The sequence below is a fragment of the Canis lupus genome, chromosome X (genome assembly GCF_003254725.2).
Source record: "Canis lupus dingo isolate Sandy chromosome X, ASM325472v2, whole genome shotgun sequence".
NCBI lineage: Eukaryota > Metazoa > Chordata > Mammalia > Carnivora > Canidae > Canis > Canis lupus.
This window is the reverse complement of record NC_064281.1, coordinates 25,964,535-25,977,464: the sequence shown is the minus strand read 5'-3', so window position 1 is coordinate 25,977,464 and position 12,930 is coordinate 25,964,535. Positions and strand designations below refer to the sequence as shown.

The 12,930-nt window shown below is 38.0% G+C and overlaps 1 protein-coding gene across 13 annotated transcripts in view; it reads left to right on the top strand.

The window, feature by feature from the left end:
* Nucleotides 1-12,930, top strand: part of TAB3 (TGF-beta activated kinase 1 (MAP3K7) binding protein 3) — an 89,046-nt gene that overhangs the window by 58,703 nt on the left and 17,413 nt on the right. For 12 of the 13 annotated variants that reach the window (XM_025439385.3, XM_025439358.3, XM_025439373.3 and 9 more), the window contains 3 exons: nucleotides 636-827; nucleotides 5,716-7,177; nucleotides 8,041-8,201. In XM_025439385.3, the coding sequence (XP_025295170.1) occupies nucleotides 726-827; nucleotides 5,716-7,177; nucleotides 8,041-8,201 (1,725 nt within the window). In that variant the 5' untranslated portion in view covers nucleotides 636-725. The remainder of the gene's footprint in view (nucleotides 1-635; nucleotides 828-5,715; nucleotides 7,178-8,040; nucleotides 8,202-12,930) is intronic. The other variant, XM_025439398.3, reaches the window with a different exon arrangement.

The following is a 12,930-nucleotide window of genomic DNA, read 5'->3' as shown; positions in this document are numbered from 1 at the left end:
CCTCCAGCAATGCATCATCCTTAAAAACAAAGGATTCTACATTTCCATTTTTATTTGCTAGTTACTTCCTTCAGACATTGGGTTTACTTCAAATTCAAACGTTTTGGCCTCAAAGTCCAAGTAGAATGTAAGACCGAAAGGACAAGTAATGCTTTGTGGTGTGATCATTAAGTCCTTGTTGTTGTTGTTGTTTTTCAGACATCAAAATGATTACTCTGCTTTAGAATGATATGATAGCCCTTGGGAGAACATGAATGATTATACTTAAGTAGCATTTCTCAAGGCTAGCAAAATACAGTTGCCAAATAGTAATATTCTGTAGTTCTAATCTAGCTGCTGCTTTATTTTTTTAAGCATTAAAATGAAATTGAGGTTTTAGGAATTTTTTGGCTTGTTTCTAAACCAGCGATTGTCTATATTACATCAGAAAAGTCTGGCTAAGTTGAATTTGTCAATTTTACAACTTTGGAATTAAGTATACTTATTTTAGGTTTCTCCATTTTAACATAGTGATCATTTGTATTTGAATAAAGTGAAATATGTAATTAACCTATACTTTATTGAAGTATTGTCATACAATGTTACATGAGTTTTAGGTGTACAACACAATGATTAACTTTGATTTCTTTTAATAGAAAATGAATGTGGTGTTAGAAGATCACTACTATTGGAAGGCTGGTTAGCATCGATTTCCTAACAGATACTTGACCACCATTTGTTCTGGCATGGCGCAAAGCAGTCCGCAGCTTGATATGCAGGTTCTCCATGACCTCCGACAACGTTTCCCGGAGATTCCAGAGGGTGTTGTGTCTCAATGCATGTTACAGGTAGATTACCCAGCAATGATAGTGATATTAAGCTACGGTTTTCCTTCTTAGATCTGGCTTTGCTTTGTAGTGACTAGAAGTCAGTTAAGTTTCCTTGTCTTTGTGGAGGGCAGTGGGAGATATCTAGAGCAGGATTTCTCAGCCTTGGGCTGGGTTATCTTTGTTGTGGGGCCCTGCCTTGTACTTTGTAGACTGTTTAGCAGCATTCCTGATCTCTACCACTAGATGCCAATAGCACTCTTGCAGTTGTGACAACCAAAACTGTCTCCACACTTTGTTAGATATCTTATGGGAGGTAAATCTACCCCATTGAGAACCAGTGATTTAAAGAAAAAAGTAAAGGCATGTAGCAAAAGAAAAAAACTGGTTTTGTTTACATTTTAGTTTTTACATATTTGGAGTTGTGTGATCAGTCCCAAATCCTTAGATTTGAATTTTTTTTTTTTAAAGATTTTATTTATTTATTCATGAGAAACCGAGAGAGAGGTAAAGACACAGGCAGAGGGAGAAGCAGGCTTCATGTAGGGAGCCCGACATAGGACTCGATCCCAGGTCTCCGGGATCATGCCCTGGGCTGAAGGCAGCGCTAAACCTCTGAGCCACCCAGGCCACCCTAGATTTGAAAATTTTTTTTAAAGATTTTATTTATTTTATTCATGAGAGACACATGGGGTGGGGGGAGGGCAGGCAGAAACACAGTCAGAGGGAGAAGCAAGATCCATGCAGGGAGCCTGACGTGGGACTCGATCCCGGGTCTCCAGGATCACGCCATGGGCTGAAGGCGGCGCTAAACCGCTGAGCCACCAGAGCTGCTCTAGATTTGAATTTTGAATCTCAAAATTATCATTATAAGTTTGTAGGCTATATACTTATGAGCCAATTTTTTAAAGTCTAGAGAGTCCAGTTTGTTTCTTACTGGTTTTCTAGTTGATAAATGCTTACTAATCTGTAATTTTAAGTGTAAGGCCACTTTCTCTAGTTTAATCATATTCCTTTGGTTTTGTTGTCTTGTAGTGAAATAAATCTTTAACATTCAGTATAATGTGTTTTTTCCCATTCAAGGGACAACAGAGAAACCGGCCTAATGTTCCTTTTTTTTTTTAATTTTTATTTATTTATGATAGTCACACACAGAGAGAGAGAGAGGCAGAGACATAGGCAGAGGGAGAAGCAGGCTCCATGCACCGGGAGCCTGATGTGGGATTTGATCCCGGGTCTCCAGGATCGCGCCCTGGGCCAAAGGCAGGCGCCAAACCGCTGCGCCACCCAGGGATCCCCTAATGTTCCTTTCGTTGAATTTTGCATCATCCTCCGCAGGATCTCATGTTTTGGGTTATAGCATTTTCCTGTTTGGTTCACTTTTGGGTACAGTATTTTTGTCCACTGGACTTCCTCACACAGTTCAGATTATACCATACTGCATAATATGCAAACTCTACCTTACTGCAGTGTCAGTAGCTCAGGTTATCACCTAAGCCTATATACAGTTGAGGTTAATTGCAAATAGAGACTCACAGAACAATTGTGGTAAAAGGTGCTTCCTGGCCCTTCTACTAGGTCTAGACCATAATGCTTTTCTTACTCAGTCTTTTCAAGAGTATGTGTCTATGTGTATGTATGTGTATATTATATATATATATATATATATATATATATATATATATATTTTTTTTTTTTTTTTTTTAATCTGACCTCTTGGGGTACCTGGCTGGCTCAGTCAGCAGAACAATTTTTGATCTCAGGGTCATGAGTTCAAGCCCCACATTGGGTGTGGAGCCTACTTAAAAAAAAATTCTGACCTCTTTATCCAACTAAATTTTTATTTCTTCATTCATATTTACTGTTTGATAAATTCTGCATTTTTTTTCTTTTGAAGCCTTTGTGTACGCTAAAGATGATACTAGAATTTATTTTGGTGATACTCTTTTAAAAATGCTTTCATAAAGGGCAGCCCTGGTGGCTCAGCGGTTTAGCACCACCTTCAGCCCAGGGTGTGATCCTGGAGTCCCGGGATCGAGTCCCATGTCTGGCTCCTTGCATGGAGCCTGCTTCTCCCTCTGCCTGTGTCTCTGCCTCTCTCCCTCTCTGTCTCTCATGAATAAATAAATAAAATCTTTTTAAAAAATAAAAATGCTTTCATAAAGATAATACTTAAATATCTTATATTACTGGTTTAAATTTTTTCTTCAAAGGAAAATTTACTTACCTTATCACTGTAGACATGCATTTGAATAGGCTTACCAGTCAACTTTGTAACATTGTGAATTTGGGTCCTCTTGTGAGAATACTATTTAGGCTATCTAATGCACTGTAGAAAACATGAAATTTCAGCAGTGTTAATACAAATGTCAAAAAGTGAAGTTTCCATGAGTGCTTTAGGTTTCATGTAAAACTGGCTAATTTTTGTTCTCCTTTTAGTCTAATTCCAGAGATACTTTATTTTCATTTTTCAGTTCTTTTCTTTCAGATATCTGTCAGTGACATTTTCTAGTTGGTGATCAGTTTGAATCCTTTGGATCCAAATTTGCTTAATATCTAGCTTCTCTTCCTTGATCAGAATGATTTTTTTTTTAAGATTTTATTTATCTATTCATGAGAGAGAGAGGCAGAGACACAGGCAGAGGGAGCAGGCTCCATGCAGAGAGCCCGATGTGGGACTCGATCCCAGGACTCCAGGATCATGCCCTGCCCCGAAGGCAGGCGCTAAACCGCTGTGCCACCCAGGGATCCCCCGATCAGAATGATTTTGAAGCAGGATTTTTAAAAAGGCCAAACTTTGAGTTCTAATAATTTTCTTCTTAAATTTCAACAAATACTGGTCTCCATGGCTCAGAATTTTAGTGTCAAAGCTTTATATAAGGAAAGAGAATACAAGTTATGTATGCAATTTTGATAAAGCCAATTCTTTAAGTTTCTGGGAATTCATTTTGCAAAGATTTGCCTAACTGAATCTTTGTTTACTTCCTAAAGCTTTCGTATAGTAATTTACTCTTGGCCTAACGTCCTCTCCCTTGAAATTACTGTGTTATAGTTGAAACAGCAGTGAGAGTTGGGAGACCGAGAATCTAGAATTGGCTCTCCTGTTAACTAGTTAAATGCTTATTGTCAAGCCATGTAACTCTGCGGGCACCTCTTTCTTCATCTGTAGATGAGTTTGAGTTCAAATAGATGAACCCTAAAAGTTATTCCTGCTCTAAAATTACAGCAGTTTATGTTCTCTTTTAGGTTTCACCTTATTTGTCTCTTAGCAGAAGTGAAAGTGTTTCATTTTTATATAAAATGTGCTTTTTCCTAAAATCAGTATGTAGTAGTAGGTATGTATGTGCATATCTGTGTATTTATGAACTACAGAGAAAGTCACAGTAATTGAGAAATTTATTTTTATTTTTTTATAGATTTATTTTTTATTGGTGTTCAATTTGCCAGCATATAGAATAACACCCAGTGCTCATCCCATCAAGTGCCCCCCCTCAGTGCCTGTCACCCAGTCACCCCCACCCCCCCTCCCACCTCCCTTTCTACCACCCCTAGTTCGTTTCCCAGAGTTAGGAGTCTCTTATGTTCTGTCTCCTTTTCTGATATTTCCTACTCATTTTTTCTCCTTTCCCCTTTATTCCCTTTCACTATTTTTTATATTCCCCAAATGAATGAGACCATATAATGTTTGTCCTTCTCTGATGGACTTACTTTACTCAGCATAATACCCTCCAGTTCCATCCACGTCGAAGCAAATGGTGGGTATTTGTCGTTTCTAATGGCTGAGGAATATTCCATTGTATATATAGACCATATCTTCTTTATCCATTCATCTTTCAATGGACACCGAGGCTCCTTCCACATTTTGGCTATTGTGGACATTGCTGCTATAAACATCGGGGTGCAGGTGTCCTGGTGTTTCACTGCATCTGTATCTTTGGGGTAAATCCCCAGCAGTGCAGTTGCTGGGTGAGAAATTTTATTATTTCAAAGGCAGTGGATAATAGTGCTTTAGGTTAATAAGGTACTTCAGGATTTTGTATTTTAATGGAAAACTATCTTAAAATATTTTCAAATTTAAAAAGAACCTCCTTTATTTGATTATTGTTGGAGTGTCTAAAATGTCACTTTGGTGTTACCATCTTTGTGTGTAAACTCAAAAAATTTAAATCCTACGTTGACCAAATTACCTTTCAGTGGGTAAAAAAAAATTTTGACTGTGAGAGTGTGAATGAATTTCATTAAGGCAGTCAAGACCTGTTTTTCTGTTAAATAACCTTAACTTTACCAAAGTTGTGGAACCATTGTTCAAAAAGTATACTTGTTTTTACTGATTTCTTTGTTTAGCTTAATCTCTCTTAATGATAGCTGAAGTTATATAGGGATAAATTTGGTTAAAAGAAAGGGCTGCTTTAGAATTTTTATTGTTTTGACTCTAGGAATTAAAATTTTTCTCCTTTTGTGGTTTCAGTACCTTTTGAAAATTAAAGCATGGTTATTTTCATGTTTTTCAATTTAAATATTAATAATGAATATTGCCTTAACTTGTATGTTGGAGCAGTTGTGGTGAATCCAAGATTGGCTCAACATTTTAATTTGTTGACATTCAGCAGACCTAAAATGAATCCTGGATTTGGACTGAGAAAACTTGGAGTTGAGTCACAGTGTTTGTTAATGGGTTCTTTCCATTTCTGTAGCAGTAGTGGTAGTACTAGTCATAGGAACTAAATGTCTGTGAAACAGTATGAATTGTTGGGGATCTCCTTATCAGGGTAGATGACTATGAAGCTGTTCGTGCTTAAAATACCATCCTCTACTTTTGACAGTCGTATTTGTGTAACCTGCAACACCTGACCTACTATTAGGATTTGTTCATCTTGTCAATGTTGCTTTTACCATTTTTCTCCCCTAGAACAACAACAATCTTGAAGCCTGTTGCCGAGCCCTTTCCCAGGAGAGTAGCAAATACTTATATATGGAATACCATAGTCCAGATGACAACAGGATGAACAGAAATCGCCTTTTGCATATTAATCTGGGTATCCATTCTCCTAGTAGCTACCACCCAGGAGATGGAGCACAACTTAATGGTGGTCGAACACTGGTACATAGCTCAAGTGATGGACATATTGATCCACAGCATGCAGCAAGTAAACAGCTGATATGTTTAGTTCAGGAACCACACTCAGCTCCAGCTGTTGTGGCTGCTACTCCGAACTACAATCCATTTTTTATGAATGAACAGAATAGAAGTGCAGCTACTCCTCCTTCACAGCCACCTCAACAACCATCTTCCCTGCAAACAGGAATGACTCCATCTGCTATGCAAGGGCCTTCACCGCCGCCGCCACCACCTCCTTCATACATGCACATACCTCGGTATAGTACAAATCCGATTACTGTTACAGTATCCCAAAACCTCCCTTCTGGACAGACTGTACCAAGAGCTTTACAAATTCTTCCACAAATTCCAAGCAATCTCTATGGGTCTCCTGGTTCTATTTATATTAGACAGACATCTCAGAGTTCATCAGGAAGACAAACTCCTCAGAGTACACCTTGGCAGTCCTCACCACAGGGCCCAGTGCCTCATTATAGCCAACGTCCTTTACCTGTTTATCCACATCAACAGAACTATCAACCTTCTCAGTATTCTCCTAAACAGCAGCAGATTCCTCAACCTGCTTACCATTCACCACCCCCTTCTCAGTGTCCTTCACCCTTCAGCTCTCCACAGCATCAAGTGCAACCTTCCCAGTTGGGCCACCCAAGTTCCCACGTCTTTATGCCACCCAGTCCTTCAACTACTCCACCCCATCCATATCAACAAGGACCTCCTAGCTATCAGAAACAGGGAAGCCATTCAGTAGCCTATCTCCCATATACAACATCTAGCTTACCCAAAGGATCCATGAAGAAGATAGAAATTACAGTTGAACCCTCTCAAAGACCTGGGACAGCAATTAATAGGAGTCCTTCACCTATCAGTAATCAGCCGTCTCCACGAAATCAGCACTCACTGTACACAGCCACCACACCACCTTCAAGTTCTCCTTCAAGAGGAATATCCAGTCAACCAAAACCTCCATTTAGTGTTAATCCTGTGTATATTACATATACACAGCCAACTGGACCTTCATGTGCTCCATCACCATCTCCTCGAGTGATACCAAACCCAACTACCGTTTTTAAAATCACTGTAGGTCGAGCAACGACTGAAAATCTTTTAAATTTAGTGGACCAAGAAGAACGTTCTGCAGCCCCAGAACCTATTCAGCCTATTTCAGTGGTACCAGGCTCTGGGGGAGAAAAGGGAAGCCATAAATACCAGAGGAGTTCTAGTTCTGGATCAGATGACTATGCCTATACGCAAGGTAATTTTAGCCTTTTTATGAAATTTAATCTTTGTGGTGAGGTGGCAGTCTGTTTAAAATAAATTTATATTAGCTGCTTGGTTTAGTTAAATGATTAGTATTTATTAAATATTGGGCAAGTAGCATTGCTATCAAGGATAGGGTTAGGAAAATAAGGTTAGTGCTTCAGAGTTCTCCATAGGCTTTGTTTTAAAATATGAAAATATAGGCAGGATAATAGTGACCCTAATAGGGGTCATTCATTAGGGGGAACATTGATTAGGATAAAAACATAGGTGAAATTGATATTGTAAAAAAAAAAAAAAAACTACAGAGTGGGAAAAGGACATTCATTCACAGAGGGTAGGCCGAAGTTCATCAAGGTTAAAGAATTGGAATCTTTTCTAAAGAGATTGGCCTGGAGGGTGTAATATTTATAAGTGGTATATAGTTATAAGTGGGATTGGTGATTAAGACTAATGTTGGATTAGTTAATGATGGACCTAACTAAAAGGAGGACAGAATTTTTTAAAAGTCTATTCAGATTTCAAAGTATTTGAGATTTTAATATTCTTTCAGTATATAAGAAGAATAGTAATTATGATTGTAATTTGGTATGCCTAGTATTGAGCCTGTTTAAAACCCACGCAGGTATAGTTAAAAAGACCATCTTAGGGGAAATGAAGGATGTACAGATGGTATTATTTTGGCAGCAGTTACAAGAGCCAAATTAAAAACAGCCTTAGCAAGACACAAGAGTAAATGCCAACTCAAATTGGAGGACAGGGTTTCTTTTGAGTATTTTGTGCATTAGCAATGCATATAGAAATTTCCCAGTCACTTCACTGTTACCTTCTGCAATGACTTTGTCTGTAACACTATAGCCTTGCTGTTACATCAGCGAGCAAGGATGGAGAGGTTAGCAAAGCAGTTGAAACTTGAGAAAGAGGAGCTAGAGCGGTTGAAGGCTGAAGTTAACGGTATGGAGCATGACCTGATGCAGAGAAGGCTCAGAAGGGTCAGCTGCACCACTGCAATCCCCACGGTAAGTCCTCTGTTGGCCTGTGTGGACAGGAGGGTGGAGATGATGGCTGTCCAGGTCATGTGTTTTCCTTTTAGGTTCTGTTTCTGGCAGGGTGATTTCGTTTTTTAAACAATGGATGAGAGACTTTGATCTTCAGTAGTTCTCATAAGAATAATTCGATGCTTCTATTTCTTCTCACATGTACGAATTCCATAGGTTTACCAATATTTTCAAATAACTGGTAGTTATAATGAAGTTATGGCATCTCATTTACTATGAATTGCTTTCTGTGAGAATAGAAAAGTGCACCCTGCCCAAACATCTTTTATAATTTTCTCTCATGTTTTTTCTTTTAAGCATATAATACACATATAAATTCCAAAGATTTAAAAGTTATTTTCTTAAGTATATTGATTCATATTGATCTTGTTCTAACTCATTTGAATCTGGGAAAGTGTGCACTATAAAGTATTTTAAGGCACAGCAATTTTGTTAAGTATAAATAATTGTAGAAACTAAGGTAACAGTATTGATAGTGGTCCTTATAGAAACTGCCCTAATGAAAAGATGTGGATGATATATTCTTAAAACGTTAAGTACTACTAATGTGTGCTAAAAAAGTTTAACAATTCAGAATGTTTTGAGACCATTCTCCTAAAACCTTGTGACAGTACAAGCTTCCTGTGATCTGACCTATCGCTTCACCTTTCAACATTCATTGGTGCAACAGGCATTGTTTAGTTTATGAATGTGGTCCTGTGCTAGGTACTTAGTGCATACCTGCTAGTGAGAGAAATAGACTTATCAACAGAGAATTATAATTCAGGGTGCTAAGTGCTATTAATGCTCATGAGTAATGAGAGAACTCATACGTCAGCTAGTCTTTGTATGTACTCAGTGCACTTCTGCTGGGATGCCCTTCTGCAGCTCTACATGGGTAAGTCCTGTGTATTCTTCAGGGCTTCACCTTAATCTTTACTTTGTCCATGGAGCTATTCCTTATTTTCCTGACCTCTCTAAACTGAGGGTGATTTCTCAGCGTTTATAGATTTAGAGAAGTGACCATGTATGTCAGGCCCCTTTAAGGCAGCCTGTCTGCAGCTCTGCCTTCATAGATAATTTCTTAAAGGAGGGTTGTGGCTTCAAAGGAAATCTGTGAACTCCTGAAATTATGTGCAGTTTCATGTGTTTTTATATGGAAGCAGATCTATAGTTTTTTTTTTTTTTAAAAGACTTATTTATTTATTTATTCAGAGAGAGCGAAAGAGAGGCAGAGACACAGCCAGAGAGAGAAGCAGGCTCCATGCAGGGAGCCCGACGTGGGACTCGATCCCGGGTCTCCAGGATCACACCCCAGGCTGCAGGCGGCACTAAACCACTGCGCCACCGGGGCTGCCCCAGATCTATAGTTTTCATCTGATTTTCATCAGGTTGACAGAGTGAAGGGGAAGAATGTGAAGACCCACTGCTCTAAACAGTATAGTGTTGCTGTATAGGCAGAGGGGAAAGGGGAAGACATTTTAGAAGGGCAAAGGGGAAAGAACATTGAGGGAACAAAGGCATGAAGTTAGGATGGAGACAGACTCTCAGGAGGCAGCAAATACAGGTTTCACATTTCAGCTGAGATTTCTGGTGTCTTAACAGGTTAATGTGCATCTGTCAATTGGAGCTTAGACCTTAAGGGTGAAGTATTTGAACTTTACTCTGCTGATAGTGGGGAACCAGTGGAATTTTTCTAAAGGAAATTATTGATAAACAGACATATAATAATTTAATGAAATTTTTTTCTAATATTGACTAAATTCCTAAGTATAGCCTATATTAGAAGTAAGAAGGGAGGGTTTTACTTAAAACACTTAGAAATGTATTGCCTTTCAGTAAAAGATAGCTTTATAATTTTCTCTTTGTTTTCTCCAGTTGAAATCTTATTAATTCTCTGATGGGGGAAGTATTGAAGAACATAACCCACATAGGAATCTACCCTGGTGGTTGGGCAGTTTGGAGTCTTTTAGGTACTTATGGAGCAGAAACAGATTTTCTTAGCATAAAAGTCATTTCCCCTAACCTAAACATCTAAGTTTTGTTTAGTAACCTCTTGCTGTGTGATAATTCCTGCTAAAATAGGCCCTTTTGATTTTTGTTGTGTTGGAAAGTAGAGAACTGTTAAATGTAACATAAGTTAGTGCTTCAAAAACATCTAGATTTTAAAGGAGTGCTTTTATTGATGAGAGTTACTTTTAAAAAGAAACAAAATAAGCAGAAGAGTATAAGGAACCTGCTATGTAGCCATCTGCCAGCTTCAGAAATTGGTAGAGCATATGGGTGACAATATTTGAGAGATGAGAAATATAAGTGTTTGATTCCTTTGTGTTTCTGCCTAGAGTAAAATGAAGAACTATTAGCAATGTGTGGCTGAGGGACAATTATACATGGAGAATCAGTGCCTCTCTATTCGGGCGTGAATTTGAATCGTCCTTTTGCTACTTACCTGTTACTCATATATTCTTGGAGAAGTAACTTTCTCTGCTTGTTTTCTTACCTGTAAAATTTGTGAGTACTCATCTTGTGGGATTAAATAAGATAATATCCATAATCAACTTATGCCATCCCCACCAAATAGTAAATAGTAATGTTGGTTGGACAACACTGGTAAAACCTGCTCGATACAAACACCCCTGAACCATCTTGCAAAATTTCGATTTAACTTGAGGAACATGTATAACATATGGGTATATTATGTAGGAAATTAATCAAGAAGTAAAACATTTTGTCAGAATTCCCTTTTGTTGATAAAGGCTCATTCGAGGCACCATGACATCTTTTTAAAGAACGCCTACATAGGGGTTACCTGGGTGGTTCAGTCCATTAAGTAGCCAACTCTTGATTTCAGCTCAGATCATATCAGGGTCATAGGATCAAGCCCCACATTGGGATCCATGCTCAGTGGGGAGTCTGCTGGAGATTATTGTTCTCCATCTCCTTCTGTCCCTCTCCCTCACTTGCTCTGTCTCTAAAATAAATAAATATTTTTAAAAAAAAGTGCTCGCATAGGCTCTGGAGGCAGAATATTGTGGCAATCACTGGCTGTGCCTAATTTATCTGCATTTGATTTTCTCTATAAAAGGGAATTATAATAAGTATATTTTAATACTGTTGTCAAGATAAAGACAGTGTAAGTCAAGTGCCTGGCGTGAAGTTAGGTGCTCAGTAAAATGGCTGTCTTTATCTTTGTCCCAATCACATGTAGGATTACACGATAGAGAATGGGTTTTTTTTTTCCTTGCTATTAAGCACATATTTCTACCTTCAAGTTTTCAAATTTCTTATCAGGCAGTGTATTAAAAAATGTGTGCACCTCGTGAGATTGAAATGTGCATTTGTTAGCAACTGTATAAGCTTAGAGCAACAGCTAATCTAGGGAGGGCAGAAGTGCAAGATGGCCATAATCTGCTGTTCACAAAGCACTGTGTTAAGTGCTGTCGAAGAGGTCATCTTATAAAGAGATCTGTATGTGAAAGGATAGGTGTGTGTGTCTATGAACCTATCTGTATTTGTGAGAGAAAAAAAAATCAGGTAAATTGATATTCAATTATAAGTGTTGGTCAGCTAAATGGTAAGGATATTAAGTACTTTCAGAGTTTTGAGATAGAAATGTTAGCTTTTTGCTTATAGGGTTCAAAGATGAGACAGTTTCATACTGGAGGGGAAATTTACGTTATACCTTAAAAGATAAATACGGTTGGATGAAGCCATGGATTACCCCCTCAGCCAAGTTTTTCCTGTCATTTGTCTTGTTCTAATTGGGTTTTTGGACTACCCTGCATTTTTTTAGTCTCAGGTGCATAATTAGGGCCAAGCCACCAAACAGCAATAGTGGTATTCGACCTGGGTCTCTGTGATACAACTTCTTTAAGTTCTCAATTGCGGTAGGTTGTTGTTTTGCCACCTTTTGGAAAAAAGCTAGAATTTTTCACTTTGAAATGTCAGATCTTTTACAAACAACTCTAAATTATACACAGCCAATCTTGAAAACCCTCTTCTCTGAAAATACAGTGTACTTTTTGGCAAATGGTACTGACTTTTCAGATTTTTTTTTTTACCGTGGTAAAATTAAATTACCAGAAACTCTGAAAAAGGACATATTGATCTTACAGGTAAACTAATCCTTTGGTGAATTCCAGTGGTTCTACTGTCTTTGGAAATGATCCTGTTGCCTAGATCTGTTATAAGCAAATGTGCTGTAGTTTCTAGACTATAAAGTGTATTATAGTACTTCCATACTTCTAGAGAACATCATTATTTAGGACCATTGTGGCTAAACTCCACGCCCCCTCCCCCAAACATAGGAAGAATCAACTCCTTTAGGGACTTTCCCATTATGATTCTACAAAGAATGGGTTCTTTTACATATTCCTTGGAAGGCAACACTGATCTTTGAAACCCCTGGACAAGTGCTTTATTTTTAATATAAATGCTCAGATATATTTTAAACCTTTTTAATAGTGCCTGATAGGCAGGGTGTAAGCATTTTACATGGCAGTGTCCCATATTTTTGCAAATAGGAAAAAGGAGAGCAATCCCTAATAAATATTTCTAAATGACTTTTGTGTTCCCATAGCATTCTAAAGGATTGTAGCTCTTACTATAATTTTGTTTTATATTTGCTTAACGTAAGGGGCAGTCTCAGTTATTCTAATAACATGTCCTAACAGTGTAAGAGTTTGCATTATTATGAATTAAGAACCTTTTG